Raw genomic sequence first — 27,990 nt, forward strand, 5'->3', positions numbered from 1 at the left:
TGGTTTATAGTGAATTAATAAAATTGAATATCTCTGCTGAATAGAATGCCTAGAAAACAATGTATTCAGTATTGCCTTAGGGAATTAATGCTTTAATTCAGTACTTCTATGCTGTTCATAGAATTCGCGACATTTTGTTTAAATAATGTCGACAATTTAAAGACTAATTACAAAAAGTCTTTTCACTAAGAATTACAAAGGATCATGAAATATTCGTTGTAAAGTTGGCGACAATGTTATATTCTAACATTGTGTAAAATACTGATGATTACAGTATAATTAATCAATTATTCATATATTTTATCTCTTCTGCATATATACATGTGACATGAACCTACAGATTTATTGCATAGACTAAATTGGCAACAGCATTTAAATTGACGATCAATACATCTGGCGTAAAAATTTTTAAGTATCCAAGAAGTCTACACGTAAAAAAAGCTACGAAAAATATCAATTTTAATTACGGAATACTAGGGCATTAAATTGATGTTATCTGATGAGTAAAAGTGAAATACGTGACAGCCATAAAATTTATATAATTTATCCATTGCTAAATCATCAACGGCGTCATAATAGTTTATTTTTGTACATACTTCACAATGGATTGGCAGCATTCATTCTTCATTGAGTCGTAACCGATGATAAAGTACAGAAGAGTTTTGACTTCCATTTAGTAAATAATCCAATAAATTATCTACGTTATAAAGGAAGTAAGGTTTTATCAGATAGCGAGATTCTTTCCGACTGTTCTAGAGATGAATCTCAATAGGCATATGACACTAACTCAAGCAATTTAAAGGAGTATTTAAATTGCACACTATTTAATTTGGTTTCTGTAAAATACGAGGGATCGATCAGTCTAGACGAACTAATGATAATAATGAATTAGCTTCTACTACTATAGTACGTATAGGGAAGGGCTAGTTCATAGCGTACCATTTAACCAGTAAGTGCAGAGTAGAATTGAATATTTTGCAGCATTAAGGACATTTAAATTCACACCTAAAGAGATTACGTTAATTTTTTTTATGATATTAGAAACACCGCTAATGGTTGATAGCGGTATCGATCTACTCTCAAGAGTAATTTTACTGCAAGACGGTGACGCCACAACATTAAATTACCATTCCAATTCTAACTTAATTTTTGCTATAAATAGCTCAAGTAATCCTAGACCACCGTGCGATTATACAAAATAGAGTTTATTTCGATATTTCCTCAAGTTTACTCCTATAGTTATACGTATAGTTTAATCTATTATTATGCAGTACTATCCCTACTACAATAAATAATGATTCAGCAACCTGTTTATCATTTTGTATATTTATCGTATCTATGTACGCCAAAACATCAATGCTACTTTTGTGGACAATATCTTATCAAAATGATTTCTTAAAGCACGATAAATTATGAATTATTATTCTACTTCACTGCTGGTCAATTGTTTATTTCAGTGTTACTACTAGTAGCTTAAGCGTCTACTTAAACCAGTTCAGTAACAACATGTTTGCTTCTATTGCCTTTTATATCAGTTGTTAATCTATATACTACAAATATGTGTAATTTTATAATACGTCTGTTGCTTAAAACATTTATTTGCTGTTATCCTAGTTGAGCTAAGATTGAATATAAGAATACTCGGTTTTTCTTACTCTATGAAAGAAAGATCAATCGATCTGGTAACCAGTAATACAAAATTACAAAACATATTAAAAGTTTATAATAGATGAATAGATCAATATTAGCAGTATTCGATTTACAATATACAGTACACTATATTGTTTAGTTACAATCTCATATTTCTTAAATAATTGCACGTTATATATACGTGTACAGTATACTCGTATGTTATATGATACGATCAACATCGAACCTTTTATTGACTGTAGCATATATATATATATATAACTAATACATTAAAGCGTTTAACTATGCTGGGAAAATTTTAGTATTAAGAAATAATCATCCCGGAATATTAGGAAAATACTGGTAGTGTGCATGATAAATTTACTGTATCAGTCTGAAGCAGTACACTGTAAGCTAATGTACATTATACGTATTCGCATGTATAACATTACTGAGTTTGAACACTAACATAATTACCGCATTTTCATTAGGTTGGAATTACAACTGTCATGATCCATACTTGCAGATCATAATTACTGTAATTAACATAATCATAAGAACACTATATGACAATTGAAATCTTCTTCAAGCAGTAAATAATTATCTACTGGTTGACTAGGATGACAAAAGATGTTCTACTGAATTATCATTTAAATTGCAAATATACGCGGGCGTAACTTGAATGCACCATATCTGTGTTATCTTCTGGTTTGTATGAAGATTATTGATATCAAATCAGTGTATTTACACTAATTAAAATTTCTGTAGAGCTACCGTACCTGATACTATTACTTGAAATGTCCAGATTCTAATATGAATTATGTAAAACTGCATATAAACTAATACTGTTTAGTTTCTATATGCTAATATTTACATAAAATGATATTCATACATAATATTAACACGTGATCGTATGCAATGTTATGTACGTCATGATGATAACTACTTGTCAGCTCAAGTTCTTCATACAATCTCGCGTTGGCTAGAATAACTTAATCTACACTATATAGCAAATTTCCGCTAACTCAGTAGGCAACAGCCTTCGAATCCACTGTCCCAGTAAATTACAAGTTTACCCAAATAGGCGGTCACTACCCAGCGGATAATAGGGGCGCAATTAAATTACAGTTCTATTCGGCAAGGTACTCAACGTATAGACGTTCATCACCAAATTTTTAAACTCTCTTATCCGAAGAAAGGACTGCTCTATCGTAAGTCAGGACTACATCATAATGATACGATAGATTATCTCTAGTGAAGTACCTTAAAAAACATCTGTACGATACTGTAAAAGTTCATCTAATTCGTAACTTCATTTAATTCAAGGCAAAAAGCACATCATTTACTTTATGAAGCTGGAACTGAAAGCTGACATGAAAATCTCATCATACTGACTAGCACGCAGCGTTATCATTTTAACATATAAAAATGGCCCATACAGGTAATTCTGCAGACTATTTTTTTTAGCATCTTTGATAGCAACCAATTTTAAAATTTTTTGCTAAAAGCCATAGCGAAGAGTAAAACATGACTCGTATCGTACACCAAACAACTTAGAACTTAATGACTATCAAGTACTGGTGTTGCAGTCTAAATTCTATATAAAATCAACGATTTTCTATTATAACCATGAAGAGTTCACAACTCCTTAATACCTCTAGTAATGCTCTCGTTCCTTATCCATGTCCATAAAATAAAATGCAGGGGTTAGATCACACCGTATTGGCAATTATTAAGGTTGTATCCGATCCTAATTTTGTATCGTCATAGCTAATTGAGATACCAATGCAACAAAGGTGTGATTCTCTTTTGACGTAATATGATATAGCTATATTTTCACCTTGATTGGAGCAATGCAGACGAAGAAATAAAACTGGCATTTATAGGAATACATTCCCAGATCCACATAAAGAAGATCGCATCTTATACTCTGCCGTACAAATGCTCTCTCACTACTGACTGATTTAACGATAGTCTGAGATTGAAGTTACTAATCAGTTATTGGTTTGTCCATTTAACATTTTCTGTATGGGGCCCTCTCCATCAGATCAAATTTTTAGTTGTTTCACGTGGTTGTAAATAGCCATCTGTGTAGTCTTTTCTATTAATTTCAATCCAGCTTACCTAAGGCATACTTTACAGTAATGTAGCTTTTCATACGCAAGACATTTTTAAAATGTCATTGTACTGTACAGTGTACACGTGTGTACAATATCAAAAATCTGAGAAAATATTACACATTATACTTTATGTCATGCTCAAAGCTAACAGTAGAAACTGAATTTTAAACTTTCTTTGGCACGGAGTACTTTACAGGATATGAAATACATAGAGAATTTAATCACGTTGCATTGTAAACTTTCAACCGAGGACAATTTACTCAGGCTTATACATATTTTGCTGTATAATAGCCAGTAATAACAAAGGACAATCCTCATATATTCCGCTATATCATTTATGTTTTCGAAATAATGCTCAAATGTATAGTATTTTTAGTGCTCTACCTATTTGTAAAAAATAGTTCCATTCATTGCTTGCGGCCAATAGCAGTTTGATAAAGGATCGAAAAGCCTTAATCTAACTTAGTGCGACTAATCCAATATATTTGTAGGCAGTTGAGAGAAAGTGGAATAATTTCGTATAAGGTATAGTCAGCGTTGCTGTAGTTTAGTACTCTGCCCATTACCCCTTCATTTCTATTTCATTCGTAAAAGAATTGGCTCGTATTTATTTTTCGTACGGAATTACAACCGATAGCCATGATAGAGAGTAAATCTAATTAAGTGCGATTTCATATACGTTTTTGCGGCAGTCTTGCCTGAACAACATCTTTAAATGCATACTTTTTGCGTTTGGCTTTAACGGCATGGCATCTGTCTATCCGCTCGTCTATATCATCTTATACCGATCATATCCGTATGTCTGTATATCTGATTACATATTTGTTTTACTAATGTCAACGACTACTGAATGGAACTACTCTGACAGTAGTCCCTGGTGCCTACAGTAACTTGACTAGGTTGGGCAGTATTGGGCACCAAGGCAGTCACTGTCCACACTAGAGTAGCAGAGTCGTAGTCCATAATTCCTTGGCACGGTAACTGTAAACGTTTGAAGTAGAGTGCACTTACTGCATCTGTTTAGGCAGTTAAATCTGTGTCGAATTGATGTCGAAAAAGTGTACTTGCAATAAAAGTCCTCTGCCTACTTGTACAATGTTGGTACTGCAGTGAGAAATTGTCACTAAGAATATTCATTCTTCCAATTTATCAGTTATTAATCAACCGGGCACTTACTGCATCTGTTTATGCAGTTATATCTGTGTCGAATTGATGTCGAAAAAGTGTGCTTGCATAGAAGTCCCTGCCTACTTGTATAATGTTGGTACTGCAGTGAGAAGTTGTCATTGAGAATATTCATTCTTCCAATTCATCTGTTATTAATCAACCGGGTTCAACTAGTTACAAGATTGAACCATTTTGCATCAATGGTTCTTATTGAACGCTTTCTATAGATGCACTACAGCATAATCGTATAGTTATTTCAAGAGGTCTCCGATGTTGACAGCAACTATACTGACTATCCAGTCAACAATGATGAACGTACTGGTACTACTGCTGTTATGACGACGCCTTATTCTTGTTTCTACGCGTGCTAACCATAAGGATACATGTACTATTTTTGCTTGGTAGTCGCTACTAAGGGTTTGATAATTGATGTAGTAGCCAACCTTAGAATTGTAATCCTGAATTACTATCACAAAGTACTATAGCTATTCAAACAATTCATCATAGTTGAAAATATCTTCATTCCATTTGTAAATACGAATCATTAAGAATACGAACAATGTCCATATCCGACATTGGAAGATTTCAATCATAATCTAGGCACTTGGCAACGTTTAAAATTCATATTTCAACACGTCAATAACATCAAAACCCTATCTTGTTTTTCTAATAATCTTATTCCTACTGAGTATGTTGCTTAAGAATACCTTTATAATTAATTTGCGAATGGAGTAATAAAGAATCGCCGCTATCTCTTCGAAATTGATCTTAGTATCGTCAACAATACTCTCAAGCAGTACTGGCTAACGAACGTCAATTATCTCTTTTACCGGAGATAACGAATAGAAATTTAAAATTTTCAGGAGTACTCCTTTTATCAATTTGTGACGGTGCACTGGATTGAGGCCTTTGTTTATTATGTCTAGAATATTTTTTCCAAGATATTTTATATGTAAATTTATATGAATTATATTGCTTCGGTAACAATTGCTGCTCTAATACATTGATAGCAGTATTCTGATATCGTTTTATTGCTATCTTTACCGTTTTAGATAGCAGTAGAGAAAACAAACCTTATAGTTTGATACCTGAAAATGGAAATGAATCCCATCAATTGCTTCATGAAGGCACCGACGAAGAAGTGGTAAGATCATGTAGCCATACCGTCCGAAAGAGATCATGTTTATCGTTAATCCATAACATCTACGATAAAGATCTCTTTTAACATTGTAAACATTCTATCCAAATCGATACAGTATAAATTCAATTACATATTTATAGCGAAGATCAATTAAACATTATTCAATAAATTATATTCTCAATCTAATAAAATTATTATTTCACTCATTCCGATCACTTTCACTGGCGAACATTTTTACTTATCTTTGCATACTGTATACGATGGCCACAATTAAAATGAAAGATATGCTATGGGAGTAAAATTGATTACAAAAAGGTAACGTATATTCTTTTAGATGATACTTTGATATAAACTAGAGCAATTCTTGATCAAGTTGTGTTTAAAATATTGTTTCATAATACACGTAAAATAATTATCTAATCTGTGATTCAGTACTTTGTATATCATTATTATGAGTACGAATTATTACTAGCAGATTATGTTTATTATAAAGGGCGTAGAAATATAAATGTTTTCTCGGTACCTGAACTTACAATTTCACACTAACATTATTCGTTGCAAATATTACATTCTAAATATACCACTTTCAGTCTAATATATGACAAGACTTCGTTCAATGTTCAATTCTTCTGCTGAAATAGCCATATAAATTTTGATTGCAGACCTTTTTGTATTACCTTTGTTGTTTACTTTCCTGTGGCTTCTTTGTTCTTGTGGGGTATTGGCGTCCGGATTGGAGGCATAAATGGACTCATAGTATGTGCCCATTTCAAGAAGCTGATTCCGTTTTCATCAAGGTCAGCGCATGTTAACTTTCTATTAATACAATGAATCTATATTTACAAAATTACAAATTTGCTACTATCTATCCGAGGCTAGTTTTACATATCGTGGGAAATGTTAGGCATATACTTTATTGCTCTTACTAGATATTCATAGCTAATTTTATCCATTGTATTCACCTTACAAAGCATATCTCTGATAAACCCATTTACCTTTAGGACCAGTACAATCGTTGGTACCCTGCTAAAATCCTACAACTAGTGGACAATACTAGAAGGTATCACATACCTCTAGCGTTATTTTAATTATTATACTTATACCAAACAGTTAATCACTATAGCAAATAAACATCTGAATATATACATGCCGTACATACATGCACATTATATATAGACAGGCTATCTGGAACTTATAAACTGATTTATTCATCTACAATGCAATCTGGATATCATGTTCATACAATATTTATACCCAAAATTCATGACGACCAAACTAATGTATTACTCTTATTAACTATAATGCAATAGCCTTAGTATAGATTTTACGATCATGTTTAGATTTATTAATGATATCCCACATACTCCCTAATAGAGAGAATTCAAATGGAAAACAGATGATACACGAAACAAATGATGATCCCACGGATGCCCTTGGGAATGGTACAAATGTAAGCTAACTATTTCAAAATTGTTTTTCACTGCAAGTCACCCTAACTCAATTTTTTTACCTCCTGTTACATAGCCCTTGGATGTCAAATATTTCAAATTTCATTGTCTCCGCTATTTTTGGAATCCGCAAATTCAACATTTTACGGTTCTTAGGTATATCTTCTTACAATAAAGTTACTCCAATAGCAACATTTTAGTTCGTAGATAGTAGTAGCGTATACAGACCGCAGACTTTATGTATGAACAAATAAATTAGCCTGTAGCTTATTTGAATGAAACATGATTATTGAATTAGTACTTAACGGAAAAATATATGCTTTATGTTGTGAATATTGTATAACAGGGGCCTTGATCGCAATTTTACGTGCCGCGAGATTTACGACCGTTTCTCGCGTGGACTTGATAATCATCAAGCTGGTAGAAGGTATGATCCTCGATCGTACTTTAAATTGATTTAAAAAAATTCTATTTTCGTTCACTGTATTATGGACCATATCGTATGAAATCATCTCATTTATTTTGCATAGGGCAATCATATATGAGCAGAACTTAATCGATGTCAAAGTTAAAAGTTACATTCGTTTACTTTTTGAAGTGGTAAGGTTCTGGATTCTAATATATTCTGCCACCGATATAAACTCGTAGAAATCGTAGAATCATCTCATCGGACATACCGTATATCTAAACCTGCTTATTCATACTAGGCATTAAATCCATTCTATGTCTTCCAAGTATTCAGCGTAACATTATGGTTCTTTGATGACTACTACTATTACGCAGGATGCATTGTATTTGTATCAGTAGTATCCATCGCCATAACCTTGGTGCAAACTCGCCGGGTGAGAATAGTTTGTGACTGGATATCTATACTTCATAATCTATGCATTTATAAGCTTATATAATTTCCTGACGTAAAAATACTGTATTTATCAAAATTATGACAACAGAATCGTGTCCGCCTTAGAAATATGGTCGCAACATCATCAAATATTCAAGTGATAAGGAACCATTCCGGTAGCCAACAATCTAAATAAAATTTTTTTCTCAACGTAGCAAGTTTTATATTAAAATTATTTCTGAAATATACAGGTGACCCTGAAAATGTATCTAGTACTGAAATTGTCCCGGGCGACGTTATTGTCATTCCGCCTGATGGAATACGGATGGAATGCGATGCTGTTTTAATTAGCGGTTCCTGTGTTGTTAATGAAAGCTCGTTAACAGGTTTTCATACTAAATGATATGATTACTTTTATTGATAATTTTAATTACGTACAGTTTTTCATCTATGCAATATTCAAGTTAGTTATAACAGATATCATTATGCGGTACATAATTTTATACGCAATATAGGCGAGAGTAATCCCGTGCTAAAAACACAACTGATTAGTGACGGTGCTGATGCTGATAACGTTTACTACCCGAACCTTCACAAACAACATTCTCTTTTTGCTGGAACGCAAGTTTTGCAAGCCCGTTCATACAGTTCTTCTCTTGTAACTGCACTGGTTATACGCACAGGTCAGAGATTATCGTAACGTCTTGATAAAATTCTAAATTTTAAGAAGTGTTGCGTTTGCCCACTCTGATAGGATTTTATAGTATGAAGGGTAATCTCGTGCGTAGTATTCTTTATCCTAAGCCCATGAACCTAAAGTTGTACCGTGACGCAATTGGATTTGTAGGCTGCTTAGCTTTTTTAGGTAATTAAAAATTATTGTATACTCGGTAGCCCATATCATCGTAAGCATTATGATTTGCGTTAATATATTTAAGCTGATTCTCTGTGAACTAAAATTGCTTTTTTAAATATCTTTGATCTAGCGCTCATTGGTTTGATTTATAGCATCGTAACTCTTATTATTGATGGGGTATTTATAAATGATTATCTCCTTTTCTACTTACATATATAAATATCTTCAAGTGCGTTCTGCATTATTCATACATAGGTAACGCCAGGCGAAGTTATTAAGCGAGCATTGGACATGATCACAATTGCTGTTCCACCAGCTCTACCAGCCGCGGTTTCGATTGGAACTGTCTATGCCACGAATCGACTTAGAGTAAGAGGCATTTTTTGCATCAATCCTTCAAGGTACTTACTACTTTAATTTTTAAAATCTGAAGCTTTAAGCTGTCAACTTACGTAGATGTTCATAAAACAAACTTTAACAGCATTCTTTAAAATTTTAATTTCGCAAAGGATCAATTTGAGTGGTAAACTCAATTTGGTTTGTTTCGATAAGGTAAGAGCGCATGTGTTATTTGCATACTCTAGAAACAATTCCCAGTTTTGTGATAATTAAATCCTTCCTTAAGACCGGAACGTTAACAGAAGACTTCTTGGAATTTTGGGGAGTAAGCAGCGTTAAACAAGGACGGTTAGACATCAATCAACTATAATTTTAACTTTTTATAATATTTATTAAGGGAATTGTTAATCAACGTTGTGAAACGATGTCTTTTAGCTTTAGGGAAATATTGACTGATATTAAATCTAATCCAGCTGATAAGCTAGCGGTTACGATGGCAACTTGCCATTCATTAACAGTTCTTAAAGGTGATGTGTGTGGTGACCCCTTAGATATGCAAATGTTCCAAGCAACGCAATGGGTAGGAAACTTAAATTGGCTTTAGCAATCTTCTTGCGTTAGTTAGCGTTACTGGTATGAGACACAGATCTTAACTTCTCGATACATTAACATCACAGACCTTAGACGAAAGTGCTGACGATCATCAAAAGTACGATACCGTTATTCAAGCAAGCGTAAAACCTCCAAGTTCTACACCCACAACCAGTCAGGTAGCGTCTTAATTTCTTCAGAACTACCAGCAACCTATTCACACCGTCATCGCTCAAATATTTGCTTCCCCAATATGCATTCATATCTGGCCCACATACTTGCTGATAGAGTAGCTATTTTATTCTTTCCTTTATTCGTTATTTTAGAACCAATTTGAATATGGGATTTTGAAACGCTACGCTTTCACCTCTGACTTGAAGCGCATGTCAGTGCTCATTCGTAAGTTAGGAGCTGGCAACCTAGAATTAGTTATGAAAGGAGCCCCCGAAACAGTAATACAATATTGTAACAGCAGTTCAGGTACGTTGATACCAATAAATGTAATTCTGTTAATGATGGCATTTTATTGCCTTTCATAGAAAAGATTCTTATCATACATTCTACTGTAGTCCCTGACGATTTCTCTCAAACGTTGGAGTCACTTACGGAACAAGGTTACAGAGTGCTCGGTTTGGCTCATAGATCTTTAGATTCAAAACTTTCATGGCGATCTGCTCAAAAACTCTCACGGTAATATTTTTACGATGCCGCTTGCAAGGATAGCTGTTATAAGTTTTGCTTTCTATTTATAGACAAGACTTGGAAGAAAATATGACCTTCCTCGGTTTACTGATTATGCAAAACAAATTGAAGCCTGAAACATCTGGAATAATAGAAGAACTAGCTGAAGCGAATATTAGGACTGTTATGATTACTGGTAAAATAGTTTATATCATTGATTTTGATTACAAAGTTTTAACTCTCAATGCATCAAAATCCAACATTACAGGTGATAATCTGAAAACTGCTGTCAATATTGCTCGAGAATGTGAAATGATACAACCAAATGAAAATGTTGTACATTTAATTGCTAAAGAACCTACGACCTCTCAAACTGAACCAACTGTCACATGGAATCTCTTAAAGAAAAGTGGGAATGCACCGGTAAAGATTTCCATAAAATATGATAGTAGTTAATTCATAGTTGAAAGATAGTGACAATAGTAGCAATTGTATAGTAACTGTAAATTAATTCTAGGTTCTTTCAAGTGCCCAATATTATCGCCCTACAAGCGATCGGATCGCATGTACTGGTGACACTGTTTCAGTAATTCAAAAATATTTACCAAATATGCTTGAAAAGGTCAGCTAAGCAACACGGATATTATTGTTATTTATCTATCATATCACGCTCTTCACATGCATCTTCTTTAATGTTGGTCAGGTGCTTATTCAAGGAACTATTTTTGCTCGAACATCACCAAAACAGAAAGCTGAACTTGTAGAAGGCTTCCAAAATCTAGGGTAACTAACAGTTATGGATTTATGATATTCCGGTATGATAATAAATTTTGCTCTGACGGAGTCTCGTTGGAAATCTATTGTTAACGTAATTCTCCACTTAAATTTAAGATACTACGTTGGAATGTGCGGCGATGGAGCTAATGATTGCGGAGTTAGAAAATACTAATAAATTCGTACTTTAAAGATATTAAAGAATAACGTCATATGTAATTAATTCGACTTAGGCTTTAAATACTGCTCATGCCGGAATATCCCTTTCGGAGGCTGAGGCTTCCGTAGCATCACCATTTACCTCGAAAGTATGAAATACTTGTCGCTACTTTCCAAGTTATTCCTATAATGTGATTCTGTATACTGTAACACAATATTCTTACTCTTCTGAACTAAATTTGACATTTCATAATTCTAGGTTCCCAATATTTCATGCGTTTCTACACTGATTAGGTAAACCTACTGTGTAAGACTAGTTAGCATTTAAGACATATATTTACGTCCGGTTGATTGTAATCTGTTATCATTATTCAAAAGTTCTCAGAGTTTTAGAAGTTTAAAGTCACTAAGTGGAAAACATTAATTGATACTTTTAGGGAAGGTCGCGCTGCATTAATAACCGCTTTTGGCGTGTTCAAATACATGGCTTTGTATAGCATCATACAGTTTACAACAGTGATGATTTTATACTGGGTAATAATTAAGCATCAGTCGAATCCTTTTACTTTAATAATGCTAATTACTGGACCTTTTCAATTTTATTAGTACGTTGCTAACCTTGGGGACTTCCAGTTCCTGTTCATTGATTTATTCATTATTCTTTCCATTGCACTCGTCAGTAAGTATAATTGGCTACTATAGCAGTGGTAATAGTATCTTCATAGACAACTTATTGTAGCTCTATGTATAGTATGATGCTTTTAGTATTGGAACATTCGCCACATTTCATGCATGCCTCATCGATATGATGGGATTCAAATCAAGATATGCTCTGCTAATGCCAAAATATTGCTTAATTTTAGTGAGTAGAACTGAAGCATTTCCGTTGATATCAAAACAACGTCCAAACAGTTCGCTAACCAGCTTTGAAACCTTATCTTCGCTTTTCGCCCATGTCATAGTTACTGTTGCAAGCCAAACTTTGGTTTACTTCTACTTAGCATCACAGCCATGGTACACAGTCTTTAATCAGCTTAATCGAAAGCAATTATATAGTATACTATAACTTGCATCATTTAACGATATCTAACGTTAACCTTCCATAAATGAAACAATTTTAGGTACGTAGAAAATGTGGATACGGTTAATGGTTCAACGTATGTTCAATGCTACGAAACGACAACGTTATTTTATTTCACTAACTATCAGTATATATGGATAGCTGTTGTCTTTTCTAAAGGTCCTCCGTTTCGTAAAAGAATTTACACTAATTGTAAGCATTCGTATCTTATTTAATATTCATGAGTATTATGCCTAACATCATATACAATATACTGTAATCATTCTACCGAAATTCAATAAGTAAGCTTAAATGGACGCACTATTTTGATAACCACCTTCATCTAGGGGCTTATTTATTCGTGTTGATAAGCCTACTGGCCATTGCTACAGTATTCATCCTTCACCCTGGCAGTGCCTCTGTCACGTTCGAGGTACTAAACTAATTTATCTATTGTAATTGCTATATTTTGCAACTGTTGCTATAAGGCAATTGTTAAATCTGCCTTTTGCCAATAATCTCATATCTTTGCTGCCAATAAGCAAGCAATTTTACTATAAAAATACGCGTAGTGGTATTTTGATATTTTTCAGTCTTGAACTACTTATCAAGATTAATACTCCATTACAATTATAAGTTTATTTTAGTCGAATCACGGGTGGATATAATTATATTACAGTGTGTGAGCTGGTCTGTAATAAACTGTCGTTATCATTACTACAATAAATTTATAAGGTCATGACGATCTAATGACAATCGTACATAAAAAATTGAATTCTAACACAATTTTATATTATAGCTAAAAGCCATTACTGATATAACCTTCAAAGTATGCCTAATCCTATTGGGTATTGCGTATTTTTGCGTTTGTTTTCTACTGGAGGTAGGCTTATATTGCAGTACAATTAAGCGTCTTACGCAAAATTGTTGGCTGGCATAAAAGGCAGCAGTCATAGATGTTGTTTATTTAAGTAATATACTTCAAATTTGAACTAGGAATTCTTGATTACGGCTCCCTATTGGAGGCCGTTTTGGTCTTGCATTAAATGTACACGTAGAAGGCCGAAAAAATTTGAGCAATTAGAAAGTAGCCTTATCGAAGAAGCATGGCCACCTGCCAGCAATTTCAATAACCCTACCGTAACATCAAATCCCCAAAAGAAGATAATTCGATACCACTATGAAAGTCAGATTTGATTTCATATGACTTAGCACTTAGCACTCAAATCAACTACGTACATGATTCACTGTAATTATATACTACTACATACTGTATTTGTTTTATTAAGACTTGATTAGCGTTGAATTCGTATTTCTAAATTTTTGTAATAACGCTAAAATTTTGTTATAATTCAAAATAGACAAAAGCTTATATTCACTTAATGACCTAATGTGTGTTTAGGGTTTGCAATAATTTCTTTTCTATCTAGTTTTATTCGTAATTTAAAATTTAATTAAATTAAATCTGGACATGGTCATGGATCAGCGTTGATCCCTAATCATTTTATTTTAATTAATTGTAAGCACTGTCTTTCACATTTTCTAGTAACTCGTATCTGCAACTAATTTCTTAATATAGTGATCATCTCTTCAGTTAACTCTTATTGCAGTTCATGACGTATTCCCATGTGTGCACAGCTTAATTTAGTAGACTTTTAAAACTATTAGCAATGCTCGTATAAAGCGATGCCTGCTACCTAACAACAGTATGGTATGAAGAATTTAGTCATTTGAAAGATGTGGTAGACCTAAATGTATATAATTAAAATTAAGAGCGATTATACTCCAATCAGGTATCTACTTACGCAAATTAAAGAGATCTGTTAATAGAAAACAAGAGATAAGACTCAACCATCACGCTGGTCGCTAAGCCAGCTGACTCTATTATCATCAGTAATTATACTGTAATAGGACATTTTGAATTCGAAGTTCTAATGCATAATCCTTTCTGCTGATCTATCCTTTAGTAGATAATTACAATTAATCTATAGGCTTCAGTACTGGTACAGTATATATTACTTTCCTATTTTACTGCATGGCAACTACTAGGTTAATTTTATGTATTTTTATGTAGTCCTTGTTTTTGGCTACCCTTCTTGTACCTCACTTTAGAGCGACACTGTATACTGACTGTCGCACGTTAAGTGCAAAGTAATGTATACGTATTATTTTAAAGGATGCAAATTACCGCAGGATCATTAATCCGCAACCCTCTCTGCTTTTCAAATCTCCCCGGCGTTGCAACGCCCTGTAGCTAGTACAGTACTAATGCTGTCGTGCTTTTGCTGTATTCTATGTCACAGGTATTATATTATTAATCTACTGCACGTAACATTTTGAAACTTTGAAAGTCTTAACCATGTCATCGACTACTAAATGATCCACTTTAATAGTCCATGACCAATCGATCATGCCTACGTAGAGCCGTGACTGCTAGGTTTTCTCCTATTTTTAGTAGTCACTGTATAGATCCCCAACCCTCACTGCCTTTTTAGAAACTCCCGATTCTGATAGCTTGCCCACAACGATTGATTGTTCTGCAGAGTGTCTGTAGAATCTACAGTACAGTATGTCTTTCTAACCCTTGAAAATCCTAACCTTCCTGTGTTCTGTGTCATCGCAAAATACTGTACTACTCTTAGCACTTTCGAAATGTCAATACAAGCCGTTCTACAAGTCTAATTTAGTGTAAATTAAGGAGCACTAAGCTAGTTCACTCTGCCTAAAATAGCGACTACTCGACGATTTTTTGCACTGTACTATAACCACTGTCGTATTATTCTCATACGTAATAGTTCTAGTCGATCCTTCGCTCGCTCTACTTCGTGTACTGAACTTGTACCTTTTACTTTACACTATCATTGTCACTGCTAATGTATGAATTAATTATTAATTAATTGTAAGACTTTTTAAGTTAAAAGTGAATTTAAAAGCTCGTAGGCGGCATCAACATGTCTCAGTAACTAGAGTATGATTGGCTTAGAGTGAGAGATGGCAATCATGCCGGGCTTAGGGTCACTCACTCGGAAGAGCCATAGTAAATGCGGAATTAGGTAAGAAAATCTATAGGCTGAATTAGACTTCGTCTTAAGATTAGGAAGGATAATTTGGCTAACGTATTTGTCAACATGTTGTAATGAAGGATATAAAAGGTTGACTTTTTTAGGCGGGAATGCAATCTAAGGTCTAGCTGTGCACCAATTACGTTGTCTAAATTTCAATACTGTAATATTGAACACTAAAATTAAGTAGTAAAACTGTTTGTATCTGCTCAAATTGGGAGATAATTGATCAACTGACCTTTCCATAATAATAGGGATAGAAATAGTACATATTGCAACTCATTATCAACATAGAGATTTCCATATCTGGACGATGCTCTACGAGTAGATCATTACTTTTCGGTTGTAATACTGGAAAGGTAAGATGAAAATGTTAAATAACCTACACCAATTTATACATTGCCATAATGGCAATAAATTTCACTTCTTATTAAATGAAATATTACTTTATATCAAGTGATTAAAAGATTTCAACTGATTAAAAGGAAAAGTATTTTGCTCGTGCCTCTTACACTAACTCCTTGAATGTTTGTAAGTACCGTCAAAAAGTAGAAGAAAACTACATATGACGACATCATTAATACCTTACCAGGACTCTATTTCTGTACAGCCGTTCCTTTAAGTACGGTTTTTTAGATAAATCCCGCCCAGGCCATGGACTTCAGATGCTAACATTTAAAACTGCTAAGCCAATGATTTAAGCATTTTATGGCATAAGAGAAAAATATAGATCATTTAACGTATTCATTCAACGAAGCAGACCTACAGTGCAGTACTATAAAAGCGTTCTGGAGGCGTTAACTCGCACTTAGCCGTGAACATATCGAAACGGACAATTTATTGCGCCTAGAACCTACTACAGTAGTTGATCCTTATTCTTACATTAGGGCGAACTTACTAATACAGTATACATATAATCTGCCCACATATCGCTAGTCGTCACGAAAGCGTCGACAAACTGTCCAGACGAAAATTACTTTAAAAGGATGAAAACGACAGACTATGTGTGACAGGCTGTCTTTTAAGTAAAAACAACGTAGGAGTTTCATACTATATATTAATGTACTCGCTGTAATGCAGATACTCTTCTTTAAAACTAAATCAACGAATATTATTCGGTCTAAAGATGCACTTATAAAAAGTTCCTATTATACCTTAACGCGTACTTAGGCATGTTAAATCAATTCCATTAATATTCTCTACACCAGTAGAGTTTGCTATAGAAAACTTACTTTCTGAGTAGTTCCTTATGGTACTTTGATAGATACTTTAATTAAATCAAAGACTCACGAATATTAGTGCAGCAGAAAGTATTTTTAATTAATACCTTTTCACCCTCTTGTACAATTGACTGACGTAACCTTTTCCAAAAGTACTAGCGCTCTTTAAATATTCTATTTCATGGCAGCATTATAGACTATACTACTGCCTACCCTTGAAGAGAACTTGAGCCCATTACAATCAATTGTGCAGTAGAAGTATATCTAAATCTCTTGTGCTACAAATACGTCTATCAATGATTGGATAAATTAAGTCTGATAGCAAGTTGAGTGAAATTACTGGTACTTATTTTGATTCGATAAAACTACTATGATGAATCATCATTTTTCAGGATGAAATCTAAACATCAGAGAAAAATTCTTTTAGTAGATTAAATATTATTCTGGCATCTTTCCTTTAATCTTAAATATACATAGTACAAGCAAATGGTCCGTTGTTGTAGTTGAAGATTAAATTAATTAGAATAGTTAATTGCATACAAAGTCGTTATTAGCCATTTGTGGTGAGTTCTGCAGTTAAGTCATTCAAAAATGGGATTTTAATACCGTATCGACAAGAGTCATCTCCGAGTTAATGCCATTTCACCAACTAGATGTCCTGGGCTTATTAAACCGAATAGGATCCAATTTACTAATGAATCACTCAGAAGTAAGTTAAGCTTATACTCTCTTTGTTTTTTTTCATTCTAAAAAAAAATTAGTAACTAAGAATGGCGGACAATGGTTGCGAAAATTTTCCGATTAGATTGAATAGACAATTACCACGTTACTTACTTGTAACAAAGTCAACTTTAATTTAGGAGCAAGGAAGGCATACGACGCTAGAATTTTCTTCTAATTCTTAAAGTGGTTATCGATGCGCCCTGCTGGCTCTTGGCCATATCATCTGTTACACTATATACCATATAACTTCGGATATCGACTACGGTACGTTGCCAATCTTGTGTGGCCTCAGAGTTAAAAGGAACTGTTTCTACTACAGTAATTTTCTACTATTTTATACCGTGGACTTCTATGAAAATGCCAATAAGTATCGTACTGTTATACGTCTCATCTTCTATAATATATCATATTTACACAGTATTTTGCAAAATATTTCAATCAGGCCGGAATATGGAGATGTTTGCTTCTCAGTATGCACTCAACCATTTTACGGTACGTTAATTAAAGAGAACTAAATGCATAATACACTCCAATCGACTGCATATTATAATTATTTTGGCCATTGTGCCGTAAAATATTTCTTTATCGATACCGGACAGAATCTACTGGTAGGCAGATCTTTACACTGATTGTGCATTTTATCTTGAAATGTTGTAAATTAATGCGTTAAATCCAGTAATTTATAGTTATTCAGTAAAAACACTCTATTGCGGTAAAACCTATTCTGTAACATCTACAGAAATAACTATGCTATAGTCAATTTTCGATCGAATCTACTGGTTATGAAGGAAAATGTTAAAAGATTATTGAAATTATTAGCACACCCTAAGATTTGTTTTCAAAATAAACTTTTACAAATCATTTATATGATGAATACATACTTTTATTTGCTAGCATCAAACGATTCATAGAATTACAGAATGAATTTAACCGAAATTAATTTGCTTTGGAGGCAATAGATCAATTAAGACAAATTGATGTTTATTTTTAAGATGCCTATATGGTACAATATTAGTCTCGATCAAAACCGTATTATAAGCTTGACCGAAACAATGATAGGGGGTTTGTGCAGGCAATACCACCATAATTTAATTTTTACTTTAGTTAAATCTGTTTTGTCGTCATTTACACATTCTTAATAATAAAGTTGTACAGGGGATCATCAATAAATTTTGCTATTAATATATATCTCTTTCTATATGACTGGTTTCTATTTTGGATCTGTATATCCATTCATCTATCTAGTAGGGTTGATATTAAGTTATTGAATAGATCATTATTTATAATAATTGCGGATTAAAGATGATAAGAGAACTAGGAAGACTTGTTTTAGCAATAATTAGATATATAACATAATATTTTTATGCATATTATTATTATTTAATGATCACTAAGTATTGAAACAGAAAGTGTCGTGAAGTAACCAAATAATTCATTTGATTACCCGTAAGATTTTTGACCTGATACTAAGTATCTAATGGCGTCTTGAAGTTTCCGATTGAGTTCTATTAGTGGGTGATGCAGCAGCACGTTCTTCGGGTATCCCATTCATACAGCCACATCCAATGCGATTCTTCTGTGTTCGTTTGAAAGGTAACTTTTGACCGGCTCTTAACAAGCTATAGGAAATGCTTTTATATCCTTCATGGGCTACGCAAGTTTTAATAGTGTCGGGGCAACAATTTTTGTAATCGCATACGACACAGCGCTCTGGTATAGCAGTGTAAAATACACTTTCACCACCTGATAGTTGCTCATCTTTATCGAAGTTGTAAGGACATAAGTGATCTTGCTCTACTACCTGGCAAGCTCCTTGTAAGATTTTACCATAACGAGCCGATTGCTTGACGGTGCCACTATCTTCCGAATCAGGCAAATCTAATCGGCGTGGAGACCCTTCCTGTTCTTCTAAAATATTTTTCTCTTCATCAAAACTAGACGGATTATTTGCCTCTATGCCATGCTCTTCAGAAATCAAATTACCCGTGTGTCGCGGATATGAATAGCAAATGCCAGAAAGAGCTACTAATGCTACAATAGCTACCTAGAAAGACAAAAAACATTTTTCAAAATGAACAAGAAATGAATTCATAAAAGCCAACATCAACTTTAAGCACCACATGTGGTATCCATTTTCTTATGCACATCGTGAGTCTTAATTAGAAAGCCTAATCACATTAATCAAAGACTTTACCTTAAAAGTGGAACAATTCATAGTTGTAGTAATTTGTCGTTTTAACTCTTCAATTAAAATCAATTTATTCTCTAGATTGTCAAGCTGGAGAGCTCTATCGGTGGTGTATGGACCAGATTAAACCTTAAAAGCAGATAGTATTAAAGTAAGAAAAGAGGAGAAAAAATAACCTTTTAACTATAATAACTTCCTATCGTAATTCGATACTAGCATATTCCAACAGAATGAAAATTTCATGTCCATATAGTGATCGTGAAAATTGCATTAATATAGTCAGAACAAATGCGCTCATTAGTTAAAGTATCTGTATATAGTAGTCGTCAATTAAAATTCTTTTTAACTTGACGAATGTTTACTTACAAATATAGGCTACTTCTGAATTTCCAGACGAACTGAACGTAAAATAACGTTTCTCCTCAACTTAAGCGTATTATATAGAGACATGGAGCAGGTGCAAATAGAATAAATATACACCAGGTGACTACTTAATCGACAAGTTATGAATTGATTTTTGTTACAAAATTGGCAATTGTAAATAACCACGGAAGTCAATGAGTTTACATATATAGCAAACTAGACATGTCAATTATTACCTTCTTAAAATTACTGTATTCACCGTCTAGAAAATTACTGTATTCACCGTCTAGGTTGAATATTTCAATTCTCTAATTAACTTACTGAGATACTTATTAAAACTTATATATGGATGTCATCAAGCATTTCCCAGTTTGAGTTAAGATTTGTATTCAATTAGGCATCCGGTCATGTGGCGAAAACAAGAATTTTTTCGTTTTACTTGAGTAAGTTAACTATGAAGTCAAGCATTGGAATGATATTAATAAAACAAGTTCGTCCACAGTACCTAATTTCCTAATTTAACTAAATTAAGAGAATTTCATCTCTAAAATAACTGCACAAGAGAGATCGATAACGTGATAGATAATTATATTTATAGAATATGGTAAAACTGATTTCCAATTTTATACTGTCTTGACTATCAGGCTATTTTGATCTATATTTTTTAATAATTACTAAAATGGAAATTGTTTTTTAAACCAATTCTTACATTATTAGTGTTGATTCTATCTATCAAATAAGGTATACAGATTGAAACCAATAACAAATTTAGGATTTAACATCCAATGTCTATACGTATTAACTTTATTAAAATATAATTTACAATGGCATATTATTCTAGAGCTACTTTGTATATTACAATTTGTATTAGATGTTTATTATTATTATTGTACGAAAAGGATAAATAAGTCAATAATTTTCATCGACATCATGTCGAACTAAACTTTGACATTTTTTTCTTATTTTATTCTCTTCAATACCAAGCAATAAAATAATTGAAGTTTTATAGTCATAAAAATGAATTCTACCGGTATCCATTGACTACAAAAATGAATTAATAAGCATCATTCCTGTATCAGCTTTTACCCTCTGCTGTCTAGCCGAACAGAAACAGATTACAGTAGCCTATATGTCAACGATGATTTTATACAAATACCTTAGAAAGGTTTATCAGCTTCTTTGACTTACTCCTTTAGCAGATATTCTCATTTTTTTATTTTTTCTGTGCTGTACGTCAGCAAAATCAAGGGAGAATAAAATTTGAGAACTTACTACTTCATCCCGTCATGATAGCTTTCGAGTACATCCGGTACTAGAAACAGATCGAGCATGTAGGGCCAAAATCCCAAACTTAATCATATCATCATCTTTGTTGATAATATAAAACGAATGACAAAGCTATCCTTGAAATAGAATTATTGTCAGATAAATCAGAATAAAAACTACTGTCTAGGAGGCATCGGCGTTGATCCATTTTATATTTTAGTAGACATTACATTGCGTTACATTAAATCATATTACGAATGCATTAAGAGAGGTAAGATCGTATCTTTTAAAGGAAGCATATTGTCCTCAGTTGAGTGATGCATATTGTTGTTAGAGTGAAATAATTAGTACAATAGAATTCCTTTTTAAGAAGGAGATTCAAAATCAACCTTAAAACAGTATATCCTTCACGATCTTCTCAATTATTGTAGAAAAAATGAATAGAAAAATATAGATTCTCATAATAATGACATCATCCAATGAGAATGACGATGAGATCAAAGTGCAATGACACAGTCATCCTTTATTGAAAACGAATTCTGTAATCTACGTAATTTTACACTTTACAGTCGGTTGATTTTATAAAATAAGAGAAATTTTAATTTTTTCTACCAAAGTTAGGATATGAGTTATGAATGCTATCTTTCAACTATCGGATATTCATGTAAACTATCTATCATCTTACGTTTTAGCAAATTGTTCATGTTTAGCAATTAACGTCCATTTTATCTTATTTTATTGTATATTTATATTTTTACGAATAGATTCATCTTTCTTGTATCGGAATTAATAAATAAAGTATAGCTAACAGCAATCTTGTCAAATAACACATTAGGATACCTCATCATAACTATTATTGCATGAATTTATTTTCTAATTTTAATTATTGTTTGATTGTTTGCTACAAGTATACTTTCAATAGTAATTAATGTATTAATCAATTGTGATAACTAACATTGCCTAATAAAATTAAACAACTGATGGCTGCAAACGATCATAAAAATATTCATACTTGACAAAGGTAAAAGTCAATAAATTACTATTGCAAACAGTTAGCCTATATAGTATATTTTTTGTCTAAATTTAAATGCGTACGTTTATTTATTATAACAATATATATACATTTAAATTCCATTTTAAATATTTCAGCTTGCATGTGCAATCGACAATACCATAATAATATCTTTTAATTGTATATTATAATATAACAAAGCCGTGCTTTATTCTGGCTGGAATGTAACTTATATTTATATACAAATACAGATATATAATAAAAAAATTCATTCATCTTGGATAGTATTGACGCAAGAAAAAACAGTAACAATTAAAACATCAATTTATAAGTCAAATTAATTTACAGCACGATAACTTATTTTAAATGATGACGACCGGAATTCATGAGCGCAAAGCTGCATCCACGCTATTTACCTCCAAGAATTCTCACTTAAGTAACAATTAAAAAAGTTTCTAATACTTAGTTACCTTCATAAATGACACTATCAATATTCCATACTATCTCCAATGGCAACCTAATATCAAGTAAAAGTGGTTAAACTTTTTATTGACCTGAGCATCTTCATGATTGAATAAACTTAATGCATGTTCCAGCAAATTAATAATCATTGAACAATGATTTACTGAGTTTACTACAGCAATTTAAATGAGGTCATTTATTAATAAATCGCGTCACGGATGATAGCTGAATTACTAATAAAAAAAACTGAGATATATTATTTTTACGTAACACTAATCTATCAATTTAGTCTACATTTTACGTCATGCTTCAATACACGATAATTTTCATATTTTAACAATAGTTCCTTAATTATAGGCTATATTTTTAACCTTAATTATAACAGCATTAATAACATTGTTGAATTTGCTATGTTGTTATTAAGCAATCGACCTTACTAGTATGTCAATTATGATTTAAATTAATCTTATTTAACTCCAAATGTTAATTGTTGTGAAATATAACACCTAGCCGTACAGGTAAGAATACGAGTATATGAAACGAAGACTTGCAAATACTGTACTGCCTCAACTATTAATATAATTCATTATACCAATTATAATTATTAATAGATTAATCACACAGCAAAAAGAATGATTATTTTCAGGTATTTTAGTTTGCTGACGTAGTAATTACTAGCTAAAAAAACAATCATACACACATTAACATTTGATTCTATTCAATCAATGATCAGTAAAATGTTATGTATTTTATTTACCTTCAATATAAAAATAAACATATAGATATTTCTAATTATTATAGCTTGTAAAATAAGAGCTTTACTTATCACCGTCACTGTGTAATTGGTAATTTGACTGTAAACAAATATTATGATTATTACTGCGTAAAATTAAGCTAAATTTCCTCTCCCGTAGTAGCAATCGTGTAAGTTGAAGACTATAGTGGTGACAGTAAAGTTCAAATGGAGATAACAATATTAGAAACTACCATCTTTATGTAATAGCTATTTGGGTCTTCATGGAAAAAAACTTAATTATAGAAGTGCATTGGCATTCAGAGTAGATACAAAAGTTAATTTTAGATATTTTCAAAGATAAAACTAGAATACATTATGCATGGCTTAGTCGCTATCATGCCAAATCCATTAAAGAAAGAAATTCAATAATATAACTGTAGGGTATTTGGATTGGAAAAATACCTCCAATAAAAAGATTAGAATGTAAATAAGCAATCGAGACTAGACAAATATGTACAAGTATACTGCATTATTGTACACCAAGATGTATGTCAATTACTTTATTTAGCTAAAATTAGTGATAAAAGAAGCACTTGATTGACAGGTTGTAAACTCAACAAAAAAAGTACGAAGCATTAATTATTCTGATAATTTTTCCACTCTGCACAGCAGTTATTTAATAATGTCCATATACAAGTAAATAGAGTCAAATAGGTAAGTAGTTTATTAATTACGTTATCAATATATTAGCCAATAGGAGATTTTAATGCATTAGATGATATAGCATAATCATCTCAAATTTGTGAGGAGCCTTAATCACACCAATGAATCAATTGATTGAATTATTTCAATGCCTACCTTGAGGCCCATCGTTATGACCAAAGGCACCAATGAGGTGAAAATGTGCACTATAGCAAATTTCAAGCATTTACATTATTTCTTTTCTTTATTAGTCAGCTAAAAATTGGACAATACAGTACACAAGAAAAATAGTAAATAGGAACCGGTATATACTAGTTCTACAGTATAAACAGCAGACTGTCATGATAAGGAAAAAATAATTCACTTTCTCTTCCAATCAACTTTGCTTTCTACAAATTATGTCTATCTTTTTCAATAGGATAGCTTTATAATGATAAAAAATTGTCAATTGTTAGATAAAACGCATTAATTTCAATGGAATACAGCTCTCTTTGCATCACTTATTGATCTCGTTATACTATCCGTAAAATCTACCATGCCCTATTTGGCAAGTCTATTCTGTCAATTATCAGACTATACTTTGATTAAATATAATACCCGACACTAATTAAATAAATTTCTTTTTTAACATGAACTTATACAAGATAGAACTAGCAGAAATATTCATACAGTTAATTACGCATATCTGTATGTGCTAGTATGATAGTTGGTGCAATATTATGCCGCATGATGTAGTTTTGCTCCTACTAAATAATGAGTCTGTTAAATTTTACTAGCGCCTTTCTCCTCAATGTATGTAATCTCAGAAATTTGATATGGGTTATGATTTCCATCACTACCATATCGATTTGTTAAAGGTTAATGATACCGTAATGATAACTCTTTGATTTAATTGTCGGTTTCTTTCTCTTACCAAGAGTATCGATGATCTCTTTTCACTGCCATCGCATAACAGTTTCTTCTTATTTGCTGTAACATGAGTGATAAATATGTATCGGTATTATTTCTTTATCATTAATTACCGACAACGATAACTTTTATAGGCATAATTCATTAACACTCCTTGATTTACAACCTGCTAAATTCGAAACAATATGAATTAGCATCTCATCCAACTTTAGCTCTTTTTCACTAAAGTTATATTTTAATTGTTATTTGCCCTCGCATTTCTTATTCGAAATGATAGTTCATTCACGTGAATTTATTACCTTAAATTGTGTAGTCTAAGCTATACTTTATAGAGGTTAAAAGATATGTAGACGATGCGAGTATCTAACAAGTATCGATATATCATGTTCCATATTCAATTGATAGATTTTTAGCTATTTTCTTCAAAGTACCGCATTATTGTGTATTTTTATTTAATTTAAGAGTAACATTATATCTTATCCATTGATTGCTATTTTTTTGGCAGGTAGATTCAACAGATATTTCATTACTTTAGATTAAAAGTTCACAACGATTAAAAACTATAATACGCCTCAAATATTATACAAATATTAATTAAAATCAATATACTGCCAGTAGAGCAATTTCTAAACTAACACGACATATCTAAAGATAATTAACTGCAATTAACGTGCTACGTGATAGTAACTCGTTTGGTTCTGAGATTTTCATACATTTATAAATATTATATAATATTACTAGATCCCTATAAAGAACAAAAAGCGTTGAGTAGCTATTAAAATTCCGTTTCAACACAATTTTACGGCAATCTAAGAGCCCAACGCTAAGAATCAGTATAATTACTATTCTGGTACATATATATAATATAGATAAATATGCAAAGAAATTCTTTGCTTGTATTGTATAGAGCAACTCCTAAAATGTTCATCTTCGAAGATTTTTTCTTTTAGCAGTATTTAAACGTAGCAAAATATCCAGAAGAACAACAGTAGACATATTGTACTCAAACTATTGCAATCACTGCAAAATAATCATTAAAAAAGAATAATTTAGTAAGTAAAGTAGTTACTTTAATAGAAACTCATCGTTAATTGTACCAATTGTTAATATATTGTATAAAACAATTCAGACATAGACAAAGAATATAGGTAAATGGCAGATTGCAGTTACTTTATTAAAAAATCGGCAATAAAGTTAGCATAGAATTGGAACACTATTAAACTGACGCTATGCGGCTGATCTGTTGTTTATTCAATGATGAACATTTTATTAATCATTATGTAATCAATATGCTCACTGCATTTATATAAAATTTGTATCGTTACTTTAAATTAGTTTTCAAGGAATGTCCTAATATACGAATTTGTGCTATTTTTTGCGATTTAGACATTGACTATGCCAATAGTTATGTCCTTCATAATATGCTATATCGTTCACAATTTAATCACGCAAGAATTACAAATTTAATTAATACACACACAACATTATATACTTTTATATAATAGATTTTGTTAACATTATTCCCCATAAGCTATAATCAGGGAGTCAGTATTTGGTATAATTGTTACTTAATTATATCTTTTTCTATTAAATTTTGCCGCTTACTTCATTCCTTGCAGGCTTTTAGAAACTGATGACGTTGCCAATTAAGGATTTGTTACTAAAGTCGTGAGCTATATTACGTCTTGCAATTATCAATAATCTTTTTTTAAATGAATTATTACGTGATATTCATTTATATTACAGCTACCTTCAATAATAGTCAAGAAGTAAATAATCGATTGAAGTCATGTGTCAATAATAGTTGAATGCAATTTAGAATAAGTGATATCGACATATGTGTAAAATTGACATGAAATGCTTTAATAACTAGTGAATACAGCAAAGTACTTTACACTTCTAGATTGCTATTGGTATGTTAGCAATGTACTAGCTTTCTTTTTCAGACTACAAGTCTAGTATATTATCGCATAAACAAAATTCACTTTATAGCAACATCTATAATATCATTTCAAGTAACTGAGGAATGTTATCGCTACTTTTTCAATTAGAAATATGAAATGAGGCAGATAACGAGCAATAACAACAATGCAAGTCATTCAAATTTATATAGTCGGAAGTTTGTAAGAGTAATTAATTAGTCGACTGTCTGCAAGCTTTCTATTTATGCTGCGTTCTCATAGTGACGAGAATATTTCATTTTTCAATACTTACAATTGGTAGAAAACAAGTATCATTTCCAAATTTATAGTTGTTTTAATTATTTCTAAACTCTACACGTCTGTCATGATAGGAATATGAAGTGATGTTTTATATTGATCTCAGTCCTTAATTTTAGTTTCAGTTAGACTGCTAACTAATTTGAACAATACGAAAATTAATCAATAAACTAAATTAAACATATACCGATTTTCTAAATGCTCTTAAGTGATTTTAAAGCCAAATCAGTAGGAACTTTTCTGATGATAGAAAGTTGAAGAAATTTCGATAATGTAAACTATAAAATCTGTGTTTTAGACTTTAATATATATTAAGTTGAGT

The 27,990-nt window shown here is 32.1% G+C and overlaps 2 protein-coding genes across 2 annotated transcripts; one reads left to right on the forward strand and one right to left on the reverse strand.

The window, feature by feature from the left end:
- Window positions 1-7,581: 7,581 nt before the first annotated feature.
- On the forward strand, window positions 7,582-13,042 carry TRIADDRAFT_27142 (uncharacterized protein; the record flags this gene model as incomplete). Its single annotated transcript, XM_002113292.1, has 26 exons — window positions 7,582-7,661; window positions 7,852-7,932; window positions 8,036-8,105; window positions 8,213-8,347; window positions 8,456-8,522; window positions 8,598-8,732; window positions 8,862-9,029; window positions 9,101-9,211; window positions 9,333-9,379; window positions 9,458-9,603; window positions 9,712-9,754; window positions 9,828-9,866; window positions 9,939-10,121; window positions 10,219-10,311; window positions 10,459-10,612; window positions 10,702-10,822; window positions 10,885-11,009; window positions 11,082-11,261; window positions 11,446-11,596; window positions 11,705-11,747; window positions 11,821-11,895; window positions 12,006-12,040; window positions 12,184-12,280; window positions 12,353-12,425; window positions 12,610-12,801; window positions 12,876-13,042. Coding segments are annotated over 26 exons (2,811 nt in total), but the record flags the coding sequence as incomplete, so codon positions are not given.
- A 6,243-nt stretch (window positions 13,043-19,285) lies between these two features.
- Window positions 19,286-20,026, reverse strand: TRIADDRAFT_57372 (uncharacterized protein; the record flags this gene model as incomplete). The annotated part of the gene is made up of 2 exons (XM_002113654.1): window positions 19,286-19,855; window positions 20,006-20,026. The coding sequence occupies 2 exons, from the start codon at window positions 20,024-20,026 to the stop codon at window positions 19,286-19,288; spliced, it is 591 nt and encodes a 196-aa protein (XP_002113690.1).
- Window positions 20,027-27,990: the final 7,964 nt, after the last annotated feature.

This window comes from Trichoplax adhaerens, genomic scaffold (genome assembly GCF_000150275.1).
Source record: "Trichoplax adhaerens TRIADscaffold_6 genomic scaffold, whole genome shotgun sequence".
NCBI classification, from domain to species: domain Eukaryota; kingdom Metazoa; phylum Placozoa; class Uniplacotomia; order Trichoplacea; family Trichoplacidae; genus Trichoplax; species Trichoplax adhaerens.